At 35.9% G+C, this 24828-nt stretch overlaps 1 protein-coding gene and 1 pseudogene across 2 annotated transcripts in view; one reads left to right on the top strand and one right to left on the bottom strand.

Annotated features, from left to right (window-relative positions):
* BMAL2 (basic helix-loop-helix ARNT like 2) overlaps nucleotides 1-24828 on the top strand; it is a 104668-nt gene that overhangs the window by 55145 nt on the left and 24695 nt on the right. For both annotated transcript variants that reach the window (XM_056799427.1, XM_056799426.1), the window contains exons 8-12: nucleotides 2901-3044; nucleotides 10959-11199; nucleotides 12762-12868; nucleotides 13097-13247; nucleotides 22110-22168. In XM_056799427.1, the coding sequence (XP_056655405.1) occupies nucleotides 2901-3044; nucleotides 10959-11199; nucleotides 12762-12868; nucleotides 13097-13247; nucleotides 22110-22168 (702 nt within the window). The remainder of the gene's footprint in view (nucleotides 1-2900; nucleotides 3045-10958; nucleotides 11200-12761; nucleotides 12869-13096; nucleotides 13248-22109; nucleotides 22169-24828) is intronic.
* On the bottom strand, nucleotides 16667-18715 carry LOC107649944 (nascent polypeptide-associated complex subunit alpha-like; annotated as a pseudogene).

Raw genomic sequence — 24828 nt, forward strand, 5'->3', positions numbered from 1 at the left:
TATACCAACTTATTCAAATATTCATATGCGGTAAGGATAGATTTAAACCTATGAACATTCTATTAAAATCCATCTTTAAAAGCCTCCTTTATTTTATATGACAAGGAGTATTTTCACTGTTCAAATATTTTCTCTCCAAGATGAGATAGCATTGTTTAAGAATCAGAGTCCTAGACTGCTGCCATACCCAGTAAACATCTGTGATATTCTTATGTTAATTTACCAAAACATAATGATTTACTCACCCAGAGCCACACAATCTTATGTAGTAAAGATTTCTGCTGATGCCTTACTGCCTCATGTTGTAGAGGTGACCAAGGGTTCTCTACATTAGATCATATAACATTCATGCCTCTATAATAAAAATATTAAAAGAATCGATAGTAGATAGAGAGCTGACTACAGTTATAAAGATCTGAATTCAAGCCCCCCTTCAGACACATATTGGCTGTATGACCTTGGGCAAGTCTCACTTCCCCAGGACACTCTAACACTGTAAGATGCAGAGAAGTTGCCAGTCTGTGTTGGTAGAGGAAATTTTTTACTGGAAAATTGCTGCAGGCAAAGTCCAACCTTGCCCACAACTCCAGGGTATCCCAACTGGTGGTGAATGATCAGTTGAAATAAATAAAATTAAAAAATAACAAACGGAAGACAGCTTAATCATTACGGCTATGGGACTGCTTTGCATCTAACAACTGCTCCGCTATCCCGATGTCTGATCTTTATTTTTATACTCATTTTCTTGGCAGGCAGATACACAAAATCAAAGAGAGATCATTGGAAAAGTGATACATTAATTTTTAACAAATCACTTGATTAAAATTCTATATTTTTATATTGTGATTAAAGACAGAATAAAAGGTTGCACACAAGATAAATGATTTTGTCACAGGTGGCTTAATTTTCTCATTACCCTGTGAGAAGTTTTGAGCTTACAACAATCAAGGAAAATTACGTATTGCTTTTAATGAAATGGAATAATTAATCAGCAGTTCTTAGAAGACAATTCAACAATCATACCATTGAGGCTGAGGGGTACTGGGAACACAATTCAAATTTAGACTGGTCATTTCTCAGGGTTCTTACTAGGGAGTTTCCCACTGGCAAGTTACTGGTTTGTGAAATTGAGTCACTGAGGCATATTGAAGCTTGATGTACTTGTACTTATTGTTTGAGCCTCTATGATTGATTTGTGTGCTGGCTTTATGAGAATAGGCTTCTGTGAGTGGGAAAGTTTTGGGCTTGGCCTGTAGCTGCGGTTTTACTGGGGATTATGTACCTAAGTAAAAGTTAACCCATGATAGTCTTTTGGGATAGGGTTTGAGGTTCTGATCTTTTGGTGATGTTTTGGGGAATTAGGGTACAGGTGTTTTGCTCTTGCATTATTTCTTTTGAGACTAGGGGGAATAATAATCATGCCAATTCATAGGTAAGGGGCATTGATGAAAGAGGTCATATAAAGAGGGTTGGGTGGGCAATCACATCTCGCCAAGGACCACTCTGTGGTCTCCCCAGCTACCACGCATGACTCTGTCAAGGCATCATGGTCTGATGGCTCCCAGCAGAAAATCCTAATACTAATGATACCATAGGCAGGAGAGAAAAAGACAGACAGACACATAGAGAGACAGAGAGGGAGAGAAAGGAGAGTAACAGAAATAAGAGAGATAGCAACAGAGAGGAGCAAGACCAAGATAGAGAAAAGAGAGAGATGGAGAGAGGAGAGAGGGGAGATAGAGAGGGAAGGAGGAAAGAGGGAGAGAAAGAAGGAATAAAAGGGGAGAGGAAAGGAAAGAGTGAAGGATGAAGAAAAGGAAAGGGAGAGAGAGGAAAGGAAGATAGGATGGAGGGAAGAGGAAGGAGAAAAACAAAAGACAGAGAAAGAGACAGAGGGATGGGAGAGAGGCAGAAATGAGAGAGACAGAGAAGAGAGAGAAGGGGAGAGAAGAAAAAAGAGAAGGGGTCAGAAAAGAGGGAAGGAAGGAAGGGAGAGACAAGGAAGAAAGGAAGGAAAGAATAAGGAGGGAGAGAGAGATCAAAGGATAATTTATTGCTTCATGAGGTGGGGATGACCATGGATTCTCAAAGGTTATGCCAGTAGAACATTAGCAGACCATATCAAACCAGAAAGGCTTTATATTCAGGTTTGGTAATAGACTATAAATATGTTGTGTGAGGAGCAGCTTGGCTAAGTTCAGAGAGGCTTCTCTGAACTTCTCTGCAGTATAATGATCATATGATTTATTACGTTAGCCAAAACAAGTCATTAAACAGGCTCATAATCAAGTGCATTAGGTAACTGTATTATACATTGCTTGATTTATGCTTTAATTAATCATGATCTGCATCAGTGGGGGAAGGTTCCACACTGATGAAATCATAGGTCCCTGAAGTAAGAAAACAATGGTGAAATATGAAATAGGCAAATTATCAAAGTTAGAAAATTATGGAATTTTCTTTAGCTGATCATTGTTATCTATCTATACTGGGGAGTTTTCACATTTGAAATATATTTATAAATGTTAACTAATTATTTTTCCATATCTCAACAAAATTCAAAGAAAAAAATTAAAGCCTTTAAATTTCAAAATGAGATTACACAAAATTGGGATCTTATAATTGTCATTCTTTTTTTTCTTTGAATTTCTTTGAACCTAGGACCTCTTGTCTCTAGGCCTGGCTATCAATCTACTGAAGCCATCCAGCTATCATTTTTTACTCTATTTTGCAGTTAATTTGTTATTTTTTGTTATTGTTTTAAAGCACAAAGGCAATTTTTGTCATTTACTGTAAATAGAGAAATATAAGAAATAATTAGAAAGTGTTAGAGAATAAAAATTCCATTATTACTAACAAACATTTTCTTCTAATTCTCTCATCCATATCTATTGTGAAAGCTGGCTTTCAAGTCCAAGCAAGTTTACCTGCTGGAACAACTCACCTATATTCTGGTGCAAGACGGTCCTTTTTTTGTCGGATAAAATCTTGTAGACCATCAATTAAAGAAGAACAGGAATGCTTATCCAACTCAAACAAGAAAGGTACCTTTGAAATGTCAAATGATTTTGTTTTTCAAAGTAAAATGAATGTTCCTAAGTAATAACCACACAAAATGAGGTTTAATCTAAATATCAATTCTTGAGGGGGAACAACATATTTAACTGAATTATTCAGGTGGCTTATCCCAGACTCATCAAATTCATTCCAGAAATAAATCAACATTTTATCCTACTTCACAATCTTAAAATAACTGGCGAAAACTTATTCACTTGGATCATAAGAAAATAATTGGGAAAGGAGTGGAAATGATCATTTTATAATTATATCTCCAAGTCAAAATGCACCTCAGTAGTCATCTGCTCCAACCCATAACTCCACAATATCCCCAGCAAGTGATCTTTGCTCATAAACTTTTTGTTAAGTAGAACCTACTACCTCCCCAGGAAGTTGATTTCACTTTGGTTGCCTTTTATTGTTTTGAAGATTTAATTTATATTGAACCAAAACCTGTGTCTCTGCACCTCTGTGCCTTGACTCACTGGTCTGAGTTTTGGCCTTTGAGGCCAAGCAGAATAAGTCTAATCCTTTTTTCATGTGTCAGCCCTTCATATACTTTGAAGACAGCTTTCATTTATTCTCTTGTACTCTTCTTTTCTAATTAAAAATCGGTTATTAGCCTTTTGGTGAAATTTAGTTCCTTTCAAAAATGTATTCAATCACTATTCCATTACAAAGAGATACTGACTTTCTTTTAATGTAAGTTTTCTGTTTCATAATAAGGCCTGTTCTTTGGTTAAATTTCTGGTTATATTTCCTTGTGATCCATTGACAGATTTTCTTTGTGGGCATATCTTCATGTTGAATTGTTTTTATTCTTATCCATGAAATTATGTCTGGAAAATTCAGGACCTTCAGAGGCCCCTTGGCTTTTGGTCATGAGTTAAATACATTTAGCATAGAATTCCCAATTTCTATCCAACTGTTTTATTATCTGGGTGATTTTGTTCTGGGTACATTCTTAATATCAGTGTTATGTCCTATATTGGTATACAAACAGACATATGTAGGAATTCTGTACTAGATTTGTCTTTTTATGCCTTGATAAAGTATAAATAATCATAATTTGTCAAGAAACACTATTGCTGTAAAAAACTATAAGGGTTAAAATAGAGGTTCTGACAAACTAAGATGGCAGCTTTTAATAATTTATGTTTTAATGAGAATATAGTAGAGTTGTAAATTAATATTATCCCTTTAAGCCAGAGAAAGAAAACTTCTAGCAGCCTCTAACAATTAACAATTTAGATTAATTAAAATAGAGATAGTAAGAGAATATAGTAAAGGAGAGGAATATAGGAAAGAGGTAGAGAAAGAAAATTTCCTAATGTCTATACCAGTTATAATTACCTATAATTGCTACCTAAAACTGCCTATATCTACCTATAATAACATACATATATATATATATATATATATATATATATATATATATATACATATAGTAGTCTCTCGGTGATCGAGAATGACTATTGTCTTTGGGCAGTTTCATCTACGGTGTACCCTCATGTGGCTTTGGAGTCCAAAGGCTGAGGTGCAAATTTTGTGGCATATGGGGCATGGGACTCCAGTTGTTATGGAAGGTGCGGTTGTGGCCTGGTGTCGGCTTTCACGCACAGCGGTAAGACGTCGTGGCTCATCTTCAAAGGTGGTGGCGGCATGGTTAAGTTCCAACCCCATCAGTGTTTACTCCAACCCCAATTAGGTCTGTCAATGAAGACCAGTCACCTCCCAAAAAAGTTAAAGAAAGGAATAAACCTAACAGCCCAAACCAAAAGCCAAAAATCCGAAGGCCAAAAAAACCTTTTAAAGGCTAAAGCCAAAAGCCCTCTCAAGAAGCTCAGGCCCCCCTTTTTATTATTCCAGCAACTAAATGCCTACCGCCAACTCATGCCCAACAGCCAACTTCCCCACAACTGCCAGCCCTAACTGTCTGCAACTGACTCCTTTTATCACCTTTTCCTACCTCACTTCCTGTCTCTATGGTTCCTCCTTCCTGTTTCTATGGTTTTCCTTCCTGTCTCTAGGGTTTCTACTTCCTGTCACTGTGGGCTGGTTAATCCCTGCACCTCTATGGTAAGAGGACCTCCAGGTTCCCTGTTAAATTAAAAAAAGAATAAAGAATTCCTTTTTACACTACCAAACTGAATTCAGTGGGAAAACTGGATCATGATAATTTTTATAGTACCTATAAATATGGCAAAACAAAAAATATAGCAAAGCAACTTAGAATGGAAACCATAAATGATTATGGGTAACTTGTCTGTATAAAATATTAATTGCCTAACTTTTGAGTCAGTACCTGCTTATTACTTTCTAAAGCACTCCAGCACTTTGTAGAATATACTTGAGAATATGGGGAAAGAGTACTTAGATGGTTGTGGCACATGCCTCTAATCCCAGTTCCTAGAAAGGCTGCTACTGGCAGATCCCTTAAATTCAGGAGTTCTGAGCTGTTGAGGGGTATATCCATTCTGTGTTTACACTAAGAATGGGATTAATATTGTGGGTCTTGGGGGTGGGGAAGGAGACAGGGGTGTGGCAGAGCACCAGGTTGCCTAAGGAGGAATAAACCTGCTCAGGTTGGAAATGGAATAGGTCAAAGCTTGAAAGATGTTTGGAAGAAGTCATGCTATAGTACTGACTTAGTCAACTCTAAATTTATAGCATCTTATCTCAACTAAACTCTCACTGTTCCAAAATAGTCTTTTGTTCTTTGGTGATTGACAATTACATTCTCTACCATAGCTATTCCAAAACTTCTTTCCCCTTATTAGGTCTTCTACTCTGCCCCTGTACTTTTAAGATGACCTCTTTCCTCCTGTTCTACACTTCAAAACTTTTTTTTCAATTGACCTCTCCCTCATCCTAAGACTGTTTCTTCAATTCTTCATGGTGTCCTCCTACCTGTCTGATTGTTTCTTTTCCCTTTCTAAATAAAACTCCAAACCCTTCCCCCTAATTGTAATTGTCTCTCAAGGTTCTGTTCTGGGAACCATGTTTTTCTTTTTATATATACTCAATGATTAATTTATATATTCTCTTAATTGTCTCATCAGCCTCCATGGGTTCAAGTATCATCTCATTCTAATGACTCCCAGATCTTTAGACCCAGCCCTTTTCTGTCTTGAGCTCAAACCTCCTGAGAGGCTTCTCAAAATCAAATGTTTAAAAAAGTTATTACCTTCCCCTTTAAATTCCTCCTTCTTGGAAATTCCTCTACTTAGTAAAAATACTACAATTCTCTCAGCCATCCTGATTTTTTAAATTTAATTTTTTTTGGCTAATTGGTTCTTCCCATTACATCTTCTCCCAATGGAGCACATTTTAAAAAAAAATTTAAATACATAATACATAGCATGGAAGGAAAAAGTCCCACATGGGCCAAAATATATATTTCTGAATTTTAAATTCATCACCTCTCTGGCCAAAGATGAGCTGTATATTTCATCTTCATTCATTAGAGGTCTTCCCTATTTTCTCTAAAATTATCCATTTAATCATTTCTTATGACACAATTATAGTCCATTACATTCATATACCAAAATTTATTTAACCATTTCCCAATAGAAAAACATCCCTTTCATTTTCAATATTTGACTACTATGAAAAAAAAAGATCCATTACAGAATTTTTTTGTACATATAGATTCTTTTCCTCTCTGATTTCTTTGGGGTATATTCCTAGTAGTCATATAGCTGGGTCAAGGGGATGAGCAACTGAGTACTTTTGGAGACATAGTTCCAAAGTGCTTTCTAGAATCAAGCCACCTTAACTGTGTGACCCTGGGCAAGTCACTTAACCCCAATTGCCTAACCCTTACCACTCTTCTGCCTTAATTCTAGGACAGAATACAAAAGTTAAAAAAAAAATAAACAGATCATTTGTAACCTCAGAGAGAATGGTTTCCATGGCATGGTAGGATCAGAAGCCCAAGTGTAAGGAGATGAGAGATAAGGAGGTAGAGGCAAGGAATAGATGGCTTTATTCTAAGTATTTAATAATAAAATGTAAGAGAAGGATAGCCATCTAGAAATCATCACTAGGTATTCAATCTCTCCCACAACTCTAATCAGATGCTAACTCTACTTCCACTTCTAGTTTTTCATCTATCTACTTTCCATTCATTTAGCCCACACCGTGCATCAAGTTCCATCATGTCTCACTTGGACTATTGCAACAATAGCCTCATCATTGTACTCCCTTCTTCCAGTCTCTTCTTTCTCTAACTCATCCACCTGTCCAGTTTTCAAAAACAGACTTCCCATAACATAGATTTCTGTTTAAGAATATTTAGAACTTCCCTATTGCTTCTGGGATAAATATAAAATTCTCAGACTGTCATTTAAAAGCGTTCATAGCTTGGATTCAGTCTTTCTTCCATGCTAACCTCATATTACCAAACCTTGTGCTTCTGTGATTGGTGGCCTTCTCTTTGTTCTCTGATAAGGCCAGTCCATACCATTACAGGTTATTCTCTATGTCTCGAAACTTCATGTCTTAGAATTTTAAATTTTCCTTCGAGGTTCAACTTAGGTACCTCCTACAAGATATATTTTCTGATCCTACATATAAAGATAAAATGTAAAGCTATATAGAAAAATATCAATACATAGATTAAAATAATGATAATAATAGCATTTACATAGCATTTTATAAACATAATCTTATTTTATCCTCATTTTTAGCCTACTTTTATCCCCATTTTTCAGATGAGGAAACTTGAGTCTTACAAAGGTTAAGTGATTTGCCTTGCTTAGCCATCTGACATAGAATTTGAACTTAAGTCTTCCTGACTCTAGGTCCAGGGATATATCCACTCTGCCAAGTAGCCACTTGGGCAAATGAAACGGCCCTCAAGGAACTTACACTACCTCCCTGTGACATTTTTGACAGTTCATTTATTTCAAATATGGCCAAGTCATTGGCTACTTTGCTATGTGAACACATTCAATGACTTCATATTTTCTTTCAAGTTAACAAACATTTTTAAATGGCTGTCTTGGGTAAAGTACAGTGCTAGACACTGAAGGGGATAAAAGGAAATTATGAAACTAGATCAGTAAATCTCAAACTTTTTGGTCTCAGGACACTTTTATACTCTTAAAAATTTATTGAGGACTCCCAAGAGCTTTTGTTTAAGTGTGTTATATTTATTTATCTTTACCATATTAAAAATTAAGACCATCAAGTTTAAAAATATTAATCATTTAACAATAACAATAAACCCATTACATTTAAGTAAGTAAATACATCATGTTTAAATAAGTAAAAATAATGTTTAAATAAATTGTATCCTTTATGCAGAATAAGTATTATTTTCCAAAAAAAAACCCCAACAATTTGATGAGAAGAGGAGCATTGTTTTTCATAGGTTTACAAATCTCTTTCATGTCTAATCTAATAGAAGATAGTTGGATTCTCATATCTGATTCTGCATTCATTCTCTTGTACAATGTTGTTTTGGTCAAAGTATACGAATAAAATCTGACCATAACCAGATGTGTTGTTGAAAAATAGATGGGTATTTTAATAGGCAAATAACATATTAGTGTTAGTATGAAAATTGTTTTAGCTTCATGGATTCCATGAAAAAGTCTTGGAAACCTCCAGGTATTCTCACATCACATTTGATGAACTGCTGACTGAGAGGATCTCTGAGATTCCAGTTCTAAAATTCTATGGGTTTTTAATCAAGAAGTAATAAAACATAGTTTTGTTCTTCAGGAATTTACAGTCTAATTGAAAAGAGAAAAAACAAATTCATGAGAAAGTAAATAAGAATGTGATAGATCAATGATTCTGAGATGTATGTCAAGAGACTATTCATGCTTAGTGGACAAATGAATGGGTCTTATAATAAGTGTGATGAATTCAAAAGAGAGAGAGACCATTGTAGCCTGGAGAGTTATTTGAAGGTTTTTGTAGAAGAGGAGGGAGTTGAACTTCGACTAAAAATAAGCAAAAATAAATAAATTAATTAAAGTCTGCAAAAAAAATCAGTGGTTATTCTCCACCCTGATTATTTGATGGACTGGACCCAGAATCTAATAACAGACAAAGACAAAGTGTGGAACATTTTTTGGCTTTGGCACTGTAAATGGCACTGCAAAGTACCATTTAAATGGGGGCAATGATTAAGTAGCAAGAGGATTGGTAACTATTATAGAGAATTAATTACTTTCATCATTTATAAATTGTATATAATTATATTATTCTAGATGAGCATATATAAATATCATATGCAATTTATAATAAAAACATACAATGATATATATTAATCTATATTATAATGTCAACAGACGGACAATTGGAAAGACAACAATATTCTTAACTGTCTTGTTGCCTTTGGAAACTTCTTTCCATTTCTAATCCCACAGAATTGTGGAGAGATTAAAGTCAGACCAACAGAATATGTTCCCCACCATGTGATGACTGGAATATTTGTGTGGGATAACAACAAACATATCTATAGACACTAACAATTAGAGTTCAGTGTATTTTTGAAGGCTCAAGCATTTTTGGTTCTAACTGCAACTTTGTTCTTGTTAATATGAATCTGAGAGATCTGCAAAATGTTTAACCCAATTCTGAGTCCTTCTGTCAAGGATCTGACTAAATCAGAAAGGATTACAAGTCTAGCTGTGTTGTCAAACCACTGAAAAGAAATCTCTTTGCTCCTCTATTTTAACTATATCTTTTCACTTTTAATTAGTTCCTTAATGCCTCTGGGATAACCCCACAATATATTCAAGACTCCACCTCCCCCCCAAACCAAACTAAATCTGAGAAATTAATGAAAAATGACTGAATGCAGAGTTAATAGCATGGGGAATGTGTTCTGAAACTATTTGTAATACATGTTAGTGACCGTCATTTTAAAAATTATATTTGCTATACAACCAGAAAGAGGTTCTAATAAATTAAAACAGTATATTGGCTGGGTTCCCCCCACCCCCTTTTGATGTGGAGAGCATAGATAAATTTCCAGAAAATGAAACAGAATCATTTCAGTAATCATGACTATAAGACAGAGAACTAGAACACGGAATTAAAAAAACAACAGATCAAACACCTGTCATTTTCTGGTTTATTTCTAGTTTCAAAGCACATTTATTATTGTTTCAACTATAAAAGTTTTAGAATTGATTCCTAATGACTTAAATTCACTTTTTCCTTCTCTCTCTTTCCTTCCTTCCTTCCTTCCTTCCTTCCTTCCTTCCTTCCTTCCTTCCTTCCTTCCTTCCTTCCTTCCTTCCTTCCTTCCTTCCTTCTTTCTTTCCCTTCCTCCCTCCCTTCCTTCCTTCCTCCCTTCCTTCCTTCCTCCCTTCCTTCCTTCCTCCCTTCCTTCCTTCCTCCCTTCCTCCCTTCCTCCCTTCCTTCCTTCCTTCATTCCTCCCTTCCTCCCTTCTTCCCTTCCTCCCTTCCTCCCTTCCTCCCTTCCTCCCTTCCTTCCTTCCTCCCTTCCTCCCTTCCTCCCTTCCTCCCTTCCTCCCTTCCTCCCTCCCTCCCTTCCTTCCTTCCTTCCTTCCTTCCTCCCTTCCTCCCTTCCTCCCTTCCTCCCTTCCTCCCTTCCTCCCTTCCTCCCTCCCTTCCTCCCTTCCTCCCTTCCTCCCTTCCTCCCTTCCTCCCTTCCTTCCTTCCTTCCTTCCTTCCTTCCTTCCTTCCTTCCTTCCTTCCTTCCTTCCTTCCTCCCTTCCTTCCTCCCTTCCTTCCTCCCTTCCTCCCTTCCTCCTTTCCTCCCTTCCTCCCTTCCTCCTTTCCTCCCTTCCTCCCTTCCTCCCTTCCTCCCTTCCTCCCTTCCTTCCTTCCTTTCTTCCTTCCTCCCTTCCTTCCTTCCTCCCTTCCTCCATTCCTCCTATCATTTTTCCCTTTGTTCTTTATGCTTTTAAAATTAGATCACAGGAAGTTCTATACTGTTCACTGCATGGGTTATTTGAGAAGTTGGCCTCTGAGTGTGGTAGGCCTGGAAGAAGAGAATGACAACCAGAAAGACAGCAGTAACTTTAACTGCCTTGTGGCCATTGGAAGATTACATCCTTATATTGTCCCACAGAGGAGTGGGGAAATCAAAGTCAAACCAACAGAATTTATTACCCGCTTTGCCACAAATGGAAAGTTTGTCTATGTGGATCAACGGTAATCTAGGCAAAAACAATTAGAATGCCAAGTGCTAGTGAAGCTTACCAGAGTAATTAATAGGTTCTTCAGTAGCTCATCTGAATTTATTTAATTTGTAAAGGAAAGTCTTGAGTAAAATGAGGGTATTGATGTGTCAGCAAATTTCTTAACCAAAGCATGATCATACAGTGTATCTGTGTCAATGAAATGAGTTGGAGAGGCAGTCTGTAGCCATAGTTTCATTGACCTGGGAACAACTATGCCTTTTTTTTTTGCCTCAGTTTCCTAAACTTTATTATTTTTTTGAACATTATTTTATTTGGTCATTTCCAACTATGCCTTTGATTAGATTGGGACCCTAAAAGATCTGGGTCCTACCTTGAAATTTCCAGTTGTATGCCAACATTCCAGCATGGAATCGGGGAGTGTGAAGAGCCCAGAGAGCACATGTGAAAAATGTGTTTACTGCCTGTGTGACCTTGGGCAAGTAACTTAACTTCCCTCAGTTTCTTTACCTATTAAGTTAGGAGGTAGAACTATGTGGCCGTTGAAGCCCTTTGCAAAGCTAAATATATGATATTATATCCTCTGAAACTCCTAAGGGTTCTTACCTATTACTCTGTCATCTTGTCCTACTGTGGTTCTCTTTTAACCAGTGTAGGGGGCAGAAGGGACAGAACAAGCATTTATTAAACACTTAATATGTGCCAGGCATTTTATTAAATGCTTTACAAATATTGCCTCATTTGATCCTAACAACAATCCTGGGAGGTATGTCAATATTATCCCCATTTTACAGTTGAAACTGAGGCAGAACAAGAGGTTAAGTAACTTGCTCAGAGCCACCCAGCCAGTAAGTATCTGAGGATATATTTGAAGGTAGCTTTTCCTGACTTTAGACCAAGGACTCACTCCATTATGACATTTAGCTACCTCAATAATATTGTAAAAGTAGTATAGACCAGTGACTGTCAAATCCCAAAAGAAACAGATCCCTGACCACTGCATATTGACTTAGAAAAATCACAAATTAACATTATCTATATTGAACTGTTATTTATTTATTCATTTATTTATTTATCTATCTGTTTTTTAAATTCACTCATTTATGTATCTGTTTGTTATTTGTTCATTCATGTTTGTTTAATTGTTTATTTATTTGTCTATTTGATTATTTATTTATTTATTTGATTTAAGCCCTTACATTTTGTCTTGGAATCAATACTATGTATTGGTTCCAAGGCAGAAGAGTGGTAAGGGCTAGGCAATGGGGGTTAAGTGACTTGCCCAGGGTCACACAGCAGGGAAGTGTCTGAGGCTAGATTTGAACCTAGGACTTCCTATCTCTAGGCCTGTTTCTCAATTCACTGAGCTACCCAGCTGCCCCCTCATTTATTTTGTTAAATATTTCCTAATTACATTTTAATCTAGTTCATCTGCATTTGGGAGTTTTGTGAGTTACATGCACAGTGAAGTGAATTTGATACCTCCACTGTAGACTGTTATTTAGAGTAAATGTAAAATGTACTAGGAAGTTGTACATTCACTGGTTTTGGATTTCATTTTCTCTGTTAAAAAAGGGCAACAGCAATTTTAGGCTATCTTCCACAAGAACTTTTGGGAACTTCTTGTTATGAATACTTCCATCAAGATGATCACAGTAATCTAACCAACAAACACAAAGCAGGTATGCAATTAATGGGATTTTTCTCTGTAAAATATTTTCCACAGTTTTTATTTTATCAGTCTTCTTCCAATTTTTTTCTTCCTTCCCCCAAATAATATTGAATCTTAGTTTATACTGAATCTTTTTAAATTCAGAAGCTTGAAAGAAAATGATAGAAATTGATTTTATGACAGTGTATGACCTATTACTTTCATAATATATATAATATTCTGATTTTTTTCTATTTAGTCTTGCAGAGTAAGGAGAAAATCTTTACTGATTCTTACAAATTCAAAGCAAAAGATGGCTCATTTATAACTTTAAAAAGCCAGTGGTTTAGTTTCATAAACCCTTGGACCAAAGAACTGGAATACATTGTATCCATCAACACATTAGTTCTGTAAGTAATTTTTAAAATAATTATATTCACACCTTATTCTTCTCGAAACCCCAGTTCCTTTGATGCTTCCTTCTCTGATGTAGAATAGCCAGAATAATAACTAGAATAATAGCTAGCTTTAAGGTTTGCAAAAGACTTTACTTATCTCATTTGAGTCTCATAACAAACTTATGTTATGGGTACTATTATTATCTGCATTTGATGGAAGAGGAAAATGAAGTACCCAGGGGTTAAATAACTCGCCTAGCCAAGGTCACAGAGCTAGTGTGTCAGAGGTCACAGTTGAACTCAGGTCTTCCTAATTCCAGGTTCCATATTCTTATCCACTGCAACATCTAGCAGCCCTGGTTTCAAGCTCTCTCCCAATTCTGTCGTTTCTTCTTTGACTGTTCTCTAGTTTGTCAATCTTTCTCTTACAATATGGTGCCCAGAACTGAATTCAGTATTCTAGGGATAGTAAATTGTCATTGTTATGTCTCTCCAAACTCTACTTATTCAATTATTTTTGTTTTTTTTTTAAATTATATACAAGATATTTTATTTATGAACACAACTAACTTTTACATAGTGCTTTTTGGAGTTTGCAAGGCATTCTACATATTTACAACAGGGAAGTAGATAATACAATTTCCAAAATTTGTATATACTGGAATAAACCTTCAGCTGTTTCAGAAACTCAGCTGTCCAGAATGATATACTCCTGGAGGTTTTCACATGTTTGAGGTATTACCTAAGGCCCTCTTTAACTCACGTTGTCTGAAAAATAATTTTGCTGCTTTTGTCTTTATATTATATTCATTTCTGAACGTAGCTCTCTTCTACCTAGTGAGATTTCATGGAACAAAGATAAAAAATAGTCGTTTGTGCTTTTTCCTTTCCCTTTTCTCCCTAATTCTTTATGTAAGGGATGGATCATTGTGTAGAGGAGGGGCTAAGACGGAATATATATGGGAATGTAATATAAAGAGATCATTAAAAAATTTAAGACAATTTCAATAAAATCAAATAAATTACAAAACATATGCAATATTAAATATCCATAATCCCCTACTTTTGCAGTAAGGGGAAGAGACTTCTTTTCTTTTCTCTTTTCCAGGGTCAAACTTGACTATCTTGTGTATATGGTTTTCTTGGTTCTACTTACCTTCATTTTGCATTTATTAATGTCTTTCTATGCTTTCTAAATTCTCCATATTATCATTTTTGATGTTAGATTAATATTCTATTACTTCATACTATTTTTTATCCATTCTCTAAATGATTGACATATTATTTCTAGTTCTTTGCCAACATAAATGCTTTAATATATTGAATCTTTATGTCTTTGATCTCCTTGTGGTTTGTGTCTAGCAGGATCTGAATCAGAGTATTTTAATCATTTTTAAAAAGAGTCACTGAAACACTCACAGTTCCACCAAGTATTTTATTATCATCTTCCCCCAACCCTTCTGACATTGATTAGCCCCATCTTTTGACAGCTGCAAACTTGCTGTTTGTGAAATGTCACATTTTGATTTCCATTTCCCTTATTAGTACTTGGGATGATTGCATATGGTTGAGAACTTTTAGGATTCTTGTTCTTGGTTACTTGTATTATTTGGGTCATGAAGTCATTTAAGAGATTTGATGCAAAAATGTCTCAGTGACAACTTCCCTGCTTATCCTTTCATTGATTTTGTTTATGCAAAGCTTTTACAATTCATATAAACAAAATTATCCATTTTACCTTTACTGCCTCTAATCCGTTTTGTGATTAAGGAATTTCCCCCTAGCCATAGCTTGTTTGAAAGGTAACTATTATGATTCTAATTATTTTTTTTAATGGTAGGACCTTTTCAATTCAGGATTCATTTCCATTTTGAGATTTTTTAAGGTATAGTTTAAACCCAATTTCTGCAAAACTGCCTTCTACTTTTCTTGTCAAAGACGGAGTTCTTCCTCAGTTCATTTATATTCTCAAATGTATGGAATTTTCAGTTGAATTTGGTTGTTTTTCATTCACTTTTTGCTTTTAATGTGATTGCAGTCTAGTTAGTATGTTTCCAGAGGTCACTTTACCTTTACTGTATAATACTTCTAGCCCCTCCCCTCTACTACAATAATAATAAAAGCCCTCGGTCCTCAGAAAATGAGATTGTCAAAGAATTGTTTGTAAGACAGAAAATGAGGCATAGTTTTCAAGGTCTTTTAAGACTGACTATGTATTGAAGGCAAGGGGCTGAGTATACTCTTCTTCCCCTCCCCCCCCCCCAGATGAATGGAAACCTAAATATTCCAGGTATCTTGCAAAAATTGTAGGAGGACCTCCAACATGAACAAAGAAACTCAAGCCTGCATTTCTCTAACTGGGGCTGATTCAAAGTACTGGTACTAAAGTTGTCTGTATCTTAGGTTCCGTTCTTGGGGGCTGCATATAGAATAAGCAACTACTGGGTTCTTCCAACAAGAAACCACTACTTTATTGATAGAAGCTGTACAAATTTAAAATCAGGTTGCATTGAATCTTTTTTTAAATCTTTAAATTTTATTTTATTTTTAAAAAGTTCCCCCACTGTCACATGATTCATATTGTCTTTCTTCCCTCTTCCCTTCCCATGCCTGGAGTTGACAAGCAATTCCACTGGGTTACACATATATTATCACTCACAACCCATTTTCATATTATCCATTTTTATAGTAATCTTTTAAAACCAAAACCCCAAATCATATACCCACATAAATAAGTGATAAATTATGTTTTCTTCTGTACTTCTACTCTCACAGTTCTTTCTCTAGATATGAATAGCATTCTTTCTCATAAGTCCCTCATAATTATCCTGGATCATTACATTGCTTTTAGTAAGGTTGCATTTAATCTGAAACACTAAAAAAGACTGGAGGGCAGAGTCAAGAGGGTGGAGTAGAAACAGGAAAGCTAAAAATCACCATGAGAATTCTCTCCAACAAATTTTAAATTAATGCCACAAAATGAATATAGGAGTAAAAGAACCAGTAAGGAGACAGTGAAGCAACTTTCATGCAGAGAACAACTTGAAAGATAGAGAACATCTGGGGCACTGGGGTGAGAGGGGATCACAGCCAGCAGGAGGCTACAGCAAGAAGTAAGGAAAAGGCCCATAGTAAGCCCCAAAGAAAAATATGAATTACACTCAGATTCTGGGAGAGTTCAAAAGATTTCAAATCAATTAAGAGAGGCAGAAGAAAAAATGGGGAAGAGAAATGAAAAGCAATGGAAGACTAAATGGGCCATTTGAAAAAGGAGGTTCAAAAGCTGATGGAAGAAAACCAATTTTTTAAAAAATTTAGAATCAGGCAACTAGAAGCTAATGACTAAATGAGACATCAAGAATAATAAAACAAAATAAAAAAAAACAGAAGAAATGTAAAACACTGGGGGAAATGACTTTATATCCATATTGTTACATTGTTAATTCCATAATAGCATTTACAATATCATTACTGTTGTGCTTTAGAGCTTGGGAAGCCTTTGCTCTGGATACATTTGCTTGGGACATGACTACACCCTTAACTTCCACATCTGTCTCATCAACCTCTTCCTCTTCACTTTCTCCTTGTACAATTGGAGTTTGTGTTTTTTCCTGCATGTTTAAGACAACTTCATTCTGAATTTTGAATTTTTCAGCAGCAGTAGCTAGCTGTACCTGCTGAGAGATCCTCAATCTTGACTTCCCTGAAGATAATGTAGGTTTCTGAAGTTGGGCTCTTGTAGACATCTGGCTTTGTGATGACAATGAGGATATTCTTAGATTTCTGGAGGGTGACTCTAGTAACCCTTGTTGCTTGTCAAAGTCTCAGTTTGGAGAGAGCTTTTCGTGTTTTCTTTTCACTTTGAGTCTGTTTTGCTTTACTGACTGGTTTCTCATCGATCTCAGAGGCTGTTGTGTAGTTGCCTGTTCCCCACCCTCTGGTACTGATTCATCCATCACAGTCAGATTTTGTTCCAGGCCCTATCTCAGGCTGGGACTGTGGCAACTCTTGTTCTTTCACTTTACTGGTCACTTTGTAAGAGGAATGTGGATCCAACAGCTACAGAAAGATCTGGAGGGAGCATCTGTTTGATTTATTTTTTTTTAATGAAGTGTAATAATTTATATTAATTTAAATTAATTTTCAACTGATTAATATCAGTTTATCATTCCAACATGTTCATATCTTTTGGGATTGTCCAACTTATAAAATCTCCCCATTCAGAGATTTAATAAGCATTATTTATTTATTTATTTAATGAGATTTTTTTTTCTTGATCTTCATCCAAATCTTTGATAAAAATATTAAAAAGAATGGAATCAAGAACCCCTCCAAAGTAACAGTGGGGTATATGGGATATTCAAGAAGGAACTTCTGGTGTGAGGGCTTGCTGAGCACTTTTTAGAGCCACTTATTCACTTTTAGTGTCTACCTGTCACTCACTTGTCATCTGTGGCTCCAAGAAGCTATAGCATGCGCAGTAGCTACACTGCTCAAATCATCTTGTCATTTGGGCTAAACCAGGCTGAGGCTTACAAACAGGTCTCAAATCCTTCGGTGAGTTCAGTGTGGTGGCATCTACTCCAAGCATATAAAGACTTCTCCTTGGTGCAATGGGCAGATGAGAACAATTCATTCTAATAGCTATGAAGACAGTGGGAGCAGGCACTATGGGGTTCTTAGAGCTTCGTTAGACACTGAAGATGCAAAGCTCATCTGCATCCTGGGCCATTGCCATTATAAAATTTAAATTGATATCCAATAACTCCAAGTATTATATTTTATAACATTTATTATCTTGAAGTAGAATCACTTGAAGAAAAGAAATAAAAGAACAAAAGTAAAAGCCTGAGTAAAACCACGTGAGTAAAATTCTCCTGCCTGGCTCTCACTTAACTGCCACGGCCGAGTTCCCGAGGAAAAAGAGTGGGCAGAGCTATCTACACAACTTTATCTTGAAGACATAAGCATGTAACATGAGAAGGAAAATGGGAAGCTGGGAAAGAGTCCCTGGGGACAAAATTCTAATTACACGCTATTCATCTTGATTTTTTTTCTGCCACTAGACTTTGATGACTGGAAGAGAGACTGAAGTCTCTGATTTTATTTTTTAACCCTTACATTCTTTTTTAGTATTAATTCTAAGAGAGAAGAGCAGTAAAAGCTAGACAGTCAGGATTAAGTGCCTTGTCCAGGGTTATATAGCTAGGAAGTTTCTGAGGTCAGATTTGAACCTAGGACCTCCCAACTCAAGGCCTGGAGCTCCATCCACTGAGCTACCCAGCTGCCTTAGGCCTATGACTTTGTGTAAGAATACCTCACTTAAATCCAACTCTTGTGCAAGTCAAGATATCACCATGATATCATTGGTCTTCTTTGAAAACAAAAGGCAAACAGCAATCAGTATTCTTGGGGGACAGCTCTTTAAATTATTATGCAAACCTTACTATTATATCTGCCAGGCTATCACATTTGTCCATCATCCAAACAGATACTATGAGAACATATCCTTCATAGATGGAAATTAGGTTTGTGTCCTATGACTTGATCATCATTAAACCATAATGGCTCCTTGTTATCACAACTTCCCATTCTTTTATTTTTTTTAAACCCTTACCTTCCGTCTTGGAATCAATACTGTGTATTGGCTCCAAGGCAGAAGAGTGGTAAGGGCTAGGCAATGGGGGTCAAGTGACTTGCCCAGGGTCACACAGCTAGGAAGTGGCTGAGGCCAGATTTGAACCCAGGGCCTCCCGTCTCTAGGTCTGATTCTTAATCCACTGAGCCACCCAGCTGCTCCCTACAATTTCCCATTCTAAGTGACAAACCTTCTGTAAGAGAACTTTGTTATGGCGCAATAGCAAAATAATGAAGTTCTATCAGAAAAGCCTCCGCCACTGAGCCTGGTCATTACTGATGAGTTTCTCATTGGCTTCTATGTGTCAGGATCCCTGGAATCTCACCAACATGGATATCAATCAATCATTAAAGATTTAATAAACACCTACTAAGTAAACATAGTGAAGAGCTGAGGGGTTATTCTAGGTACAATTCTGACCAATAAGAAAGAGTTCATATTTTTAGCAGCTAGAATGGCATGGTGGTCAGGGCATTAGACTTGGAGTCAGGAAGTCCTGAGTTCTAATCTAGCCTCAGATATGCTAGCCATATGACCCTGAGCAAGTCATTTAACCTCTATATACCTCATTTTCCTTAGCTGTAAAATAGAAGTAATAATAGCACATTTCTCTCAGGGACCAAATGAGATAATTTGTGAAATGCTTTGCAAATGTGAAAGTACTACATAAATGCTTTATTGATTATTGTTGTTTATACTTGCTTTGTAAGATTCTTAAGACACTTCTATTTCCTATTCCCCTGCTTTTGTCACTCCTCAACCATCAACATAGCATGTGGATACTTGATTTTAGGTTTACTTTAAATCGTGTACAATAATTTGTTATTTAAAAACTTATATCCTCACCTCATTTCTTGTACTTTTTATCCTATAAGCCTTTTGATTCTATAAATGTGTCTTTGAAATTGCAGTGGGACTCTAAGATCGTGATCTTTTTCTTTATCTAAAATAAGTAGTGGAAAAATGAGTCTAGAATTTAATACCTTCTGTTCATCTCTAGTCACTCACATTTCATTACTTAATAATGATATTATAGTTTAGAACAAGTATGTAAAATTAAATATTGGGGCAAGTGCTGTATGTAGAATAATCTGCATTGATCTAGTATTATTTAATAGAATGACATATTCTCTCAAAAATGTTATATACAACTTAGCTCAAAACTTAAATGGTTCACTTTGTTTTGCCTGATAATATATGTAGATGCAAAGATAGAGATGTAGATATATAGATGGGGGGAAGGCAGCTAGGTAGCATAGTAGATAGAGCTGTGGACCTGAAGTTAGGAAGACATCCTCATAACTTCAAATCTGGCCTCAGACATTTATTAACTCTGTGACCCTGGGCAAGTCACCTAACCCTCATCTATCAAATGATTTTAAAAGACTATTATAAAAATGAATAGTATGAAAATGGGCTTTGAGTGATAATACATGTATAACCCAGTGGATTTGCTTGTCAAAAGTTATAAGCCTTCCTAATAAGATCAGGAGTGAGGCAAGAATGCCCATTATTGCCTCTATTATTTAATATTGTACTAAAAATGCTAGCAGTAACAATTAGATAAGAAAAAGAAATTAAAGGGACTAAAGTAGGCAATGAAGAAACTAAACTATCACTCTTTGCAGATGATATGATGGTATACTTAAAGAATCTTAGAAGGGGAAGCTGGGTGGCTCAGTAGATTGAGAGCCATGCCTAGAGATGGGAGGTCCTGGGTTTGAAGCTGGCTTCAGACACTCCTTAGCTGTGTGACCCTGGGCAAGTCACTTAAACCCCATTGCCTAGCCCTTATCACTCTTCTGCTTTAAAACCAACACACAGAATTGATTTTAAGATAGAAGGTAAGGGTTTTAAAAAAAAAGAATCCTAGAAACTAAACTAAAAGGCTAGTGTAATTAATAAACAACTTTAGCAAACTTTCAGGGTACAAAATAAACCCACGTAAATAATCAGCATTTTTATATATTTCCAACAAAACTCAGCAGCAGGATTTAGAAAGACAGATACTCCATTTAAAATTACTCTATACAATATAAAATATTTAGGAATCTCTCTACCAAGACAAACACAGGAATTATATGAACACAACTACAAAATACTTTTCACACAATTGAAACTGGATCTAAATAATTGGAAAAACATTAATTGCTCATGGGTAGGATGAGCTAACATAATAAAAATGACAATCCTACACAAACTAATTTACTTATTCAGTGCTATATCTATCAAATTATCAAAAACCTTTTTTATAGAATTAGAAAAAAATTATAACAAAGTTCATCTGGAAGAACAAAATATAAAAAATATCAATGGAAATAATGAAAAAAAAGTGAAGGAAGGGGATCTAGCAGTACCAGATCTTAAACTGTACGATAAAGCAGTGATCATCAAAACAATATGGCTAAGAGACAGAAGGGTGGATCAGTAGAATAGACTTAGGGTAAGTGACTTCAGCAAAACCATCTATGTTAAGCCCAAAGATCCCAGCTTTTGGGACAAGAACTTATTATGTGACAAAAAACTGCTGGGAAAATTGGAAAACACTATGGGAAAACCTAGGTCTAGATTAACATCTCAAAGACGTTACAAAGTATACAAAGATAAATTCAAAATGGGTAAATGACTTAAATATAAAGAATGAAATCATATATAAATTAGATGAACATAGAATAATATACCTGTCTGATCTGTGGGCAAGGAACGAATTTAAGACGGAGCAAGAGAAAGAGAACAATACAAAATGTAAAATGAATGATTTTGGAATTGCTTATCAACTCTGGGAGGGAGGAAGGAAGAAGGGAGGGAAAGAATATAAATCATGGAACCATTGAAAAATATTTTTAAAGAATAAATAAAAAATTTAAAGGAATAGGGTCATAGTTAGATATGACTAACATGAATAACAACATATAGACATAGTTATAGATAGTCAAACAAATATACAAACATAGTTAAACATATATATATGCATATATATATTTGTTACAAGGGATTTTTTCCCAGTGGGGAAAGGGGTGGGGGAGAGAATAAATGCTTATTAATTGAAGAAAAAAACCTTTGTTTTTACTCTAACCAAATACTTATAAATTTGGTTATACAAAATAATTGCATACAAATTTAATCCTTTAGAACTCAGAACAAGTCTTGTACATGGTCTATACTTAATAAATTATTTTTATATTGTTTGTTGAATCAATTTTTCCCTTTAAATTTATAGCATTTTTTAATTTTAGGGGATGTAGAGAGTCCAGAGAAACAGCATTGCTGACTTGCAGTTCACAATCATCGGAAGGTAAGATTAGGGGTTTGGGATTTATTTTTTGGTTTGGACCTGTGATTTCATTGCTGTAGGGAATCCTCTGTGAGGAACCCCCTCCACCACCCCCTGAATAAAATCAGCACCTTCTCTGAAATGGATAGTTTTAGGTAGTCATTCAGGGCACTGAGTTGTCAGGGGACTTGCCTAGGCTGACACAGTCAGTGTGTTTCAGGGGCAGGACCTCAATCCAGATCTTCTTGTCTCTAAAATCAATTCTCTATCCATTATGCCAATTTGCCTTTTGGTTTAGTTTTGGATCTTTTCTCTGTGCTGAAGAAAAAAATCTTGATTTAGAGTTTGGGAAATTATACATTGAACTGTGAAGGGGCTAAACTCCAGGCTAAGATATGCCTCAGAAGCCAATATTCTGCTTGGGGACAAGCTTTCTAGATTCTGGAAGTGTTACACAAAGAGTAATAGAAAAAAGAGAATGATGATTCTATCATTGAAACTATTTCTATGTCAATGAATCCATCAACAAACATTTATTAGACAGTTAATATACATCAGCCACTGTGCCAGGGGATGGGAAATCAAAGGCAAGGACAAAATGGTCCATACTCCCAAAGAGTTTACGTTCTATCAGTCAATAGACATTAAGTGCCTCCTATGTGGCAGCTGGAGAGACAGTAGGGTATAATGGTTAGAGAACCAGCTTCAGCATCAGGAAGATCTAGTTTACATTCTGCTTCTGACATAATGGTACTTGGGTAGTGATTTAAATCTTTTAGAGACCTATTCAACTTTTCTAAGACTCTAAGTTGCAGACCAGGTGCCCATGTGCATCAAATGAGGAAGTTCTTTCCCTGGCTTTCCCCATGTCCCCTTTAACTAGTGTAACAATTAAAATTTAGGGGAGACTGAGGCAGGTAGAAATTAGTTCTCTCTGCAAGGAATATTATATTTTTTTAGAGGTTTATTAAGGATTAAGGATTAAAGAAAATACAGGATAAGGAAAACATGCCTAGGCCAGAGGCCTAGACAAGACCTCACCTACATTATGGAAAGAGCCACGTCTGCTCCAAAAACGGAAGTCCAAAAAGAGAGCCTCAAAAGCCCTTGCAAATCAGCTTAAATACCTTCTGGATCTCGTCCACCTCAGAATTCCGTGAGATTACAAAGCATTTTGGGGAAGTGGAGCAAGGGCTTGTGGGGATTGAAGTCCAGAGTTCAAATCTCAATTTTACATTCCCCCCCGTGTGATCCTCTGGGAAGAAGTCCTTCCCCAAAGGATCATAAAAACATAATCAATTTAAAGATTACAATAATTTGAGGATAAGAGAAAAAAACGAAACAAAACCAATAATTACTGAACGCATTGACAAAAAGCCGTTAGGGGGCAGTCCCCTTTGGCATGAAAGTATACATACAAATAAATGTTCAATCAACCACACCCAAAGTTCAATTTTGTGCAACTGTGGTCTGGAGGCTTCTTCATCGTATCTTCTCCAACAGTTCAGTTCTGGATTCAGAGAGGTAGCATCTTCTTTACCTAAAATTCTTCTCAAAAGGAATTTAAACTTTGCAATTTAAATAATGATATTTTTTACATTCCCCCCATTAAGAGGGTGATTAAAAAAACAAGATCACTTAGGGATGCATGGCTGAGGTATGAGGTATATGAATCAATTAGCAAGAGATATTAAAAAGATATCAAAAAAATCAAAAAGAAAAGAAAACTATTTCTGGATGAAAATATAGACTATCAAAGTCTTATGTGTAAAAATTCCAAGTAAAAGAAAAATAAATCTACAACAGGTTCTTCAATCAGGGCCCAATCAAAATGATCTAAGCAATGATGCATTTACCCAGTCAGTAGCCAGGACTACAGAAAGTTGCCACACTATGAAAGGCAGAAAAGGGACCAGATTATGAGCCAAGGTTTCGGGGATACTCGTCTGTGAATATTTTCAGAGTGAGTGTGAACACAAGGAAAGCCTATGTCTAGCAATGATAAACATAGTAACCTCGAGTCTTCACACTAGGTTCAAGACCTTTGTATTGGCCTAGAAGTGCATCAATCCATCCTGGATTGGCTTTTCTTTGGCTCTGTGCAATGGCTCTTGTGTGTATATCTTGTCCTGGAATCAGACAGAATCATTAAGCAAAGTCCCATAATTTTTAAATCATTAGTGGCATCATTTTTATAGTCACAAACTTTTTAGGGCATGCATTAGCAAATGTGTCTTAAACTTGTAGTACTGAAAAATAAAAAATTAAAGAAAATCTTAATGCTGGTGACATGTGCTTCAAGTATAAAAAAGAGAGAAAAAATAAAAAAATAGTATATTGCACATGCAAGAAAAATATAATAAAAGTCTTTAAAAATTCAAAAATATAGCTTATAATCATTGACATACTGTGTCAGCTAAGAAAATAAAGATGCAAGGCTTTCTCACCAAAAATGAGATCCATTTCCTCTTAATATCTGGCCATGATCACTGTGAGTAGAAGGCAAATGAATTGAACAAGGTTAACAATTTTTCATCTTTAAAATAAAGAACAGTACTATAAATATGTAGATATCAATATCCCCAAAATTCTCAATAGCCCAATTAATTACATCCTTGCTTTAGAGAGACCTTGTGGTGAGTGATAAAAGACTGACTGACTGATCTCTCTCTCTTAAGACT

The sequence above is a fragment of the Monodelphis domestica genome, chromosome 5 (genome assembly GCF_027887165.1).
Source record: "Monodelphis domestica isolate mMonDom1 chromosome 5, mMonDom1.pri, whole genome shotgun sequence".
NCBI classification, from domain to species: domain Eukaryota; kingdom Metazoa; phylum Chordata; class Mammalia; order Didelphimorphia; family Didelphidae; genus Monodelphis; species Monodelphis domestica.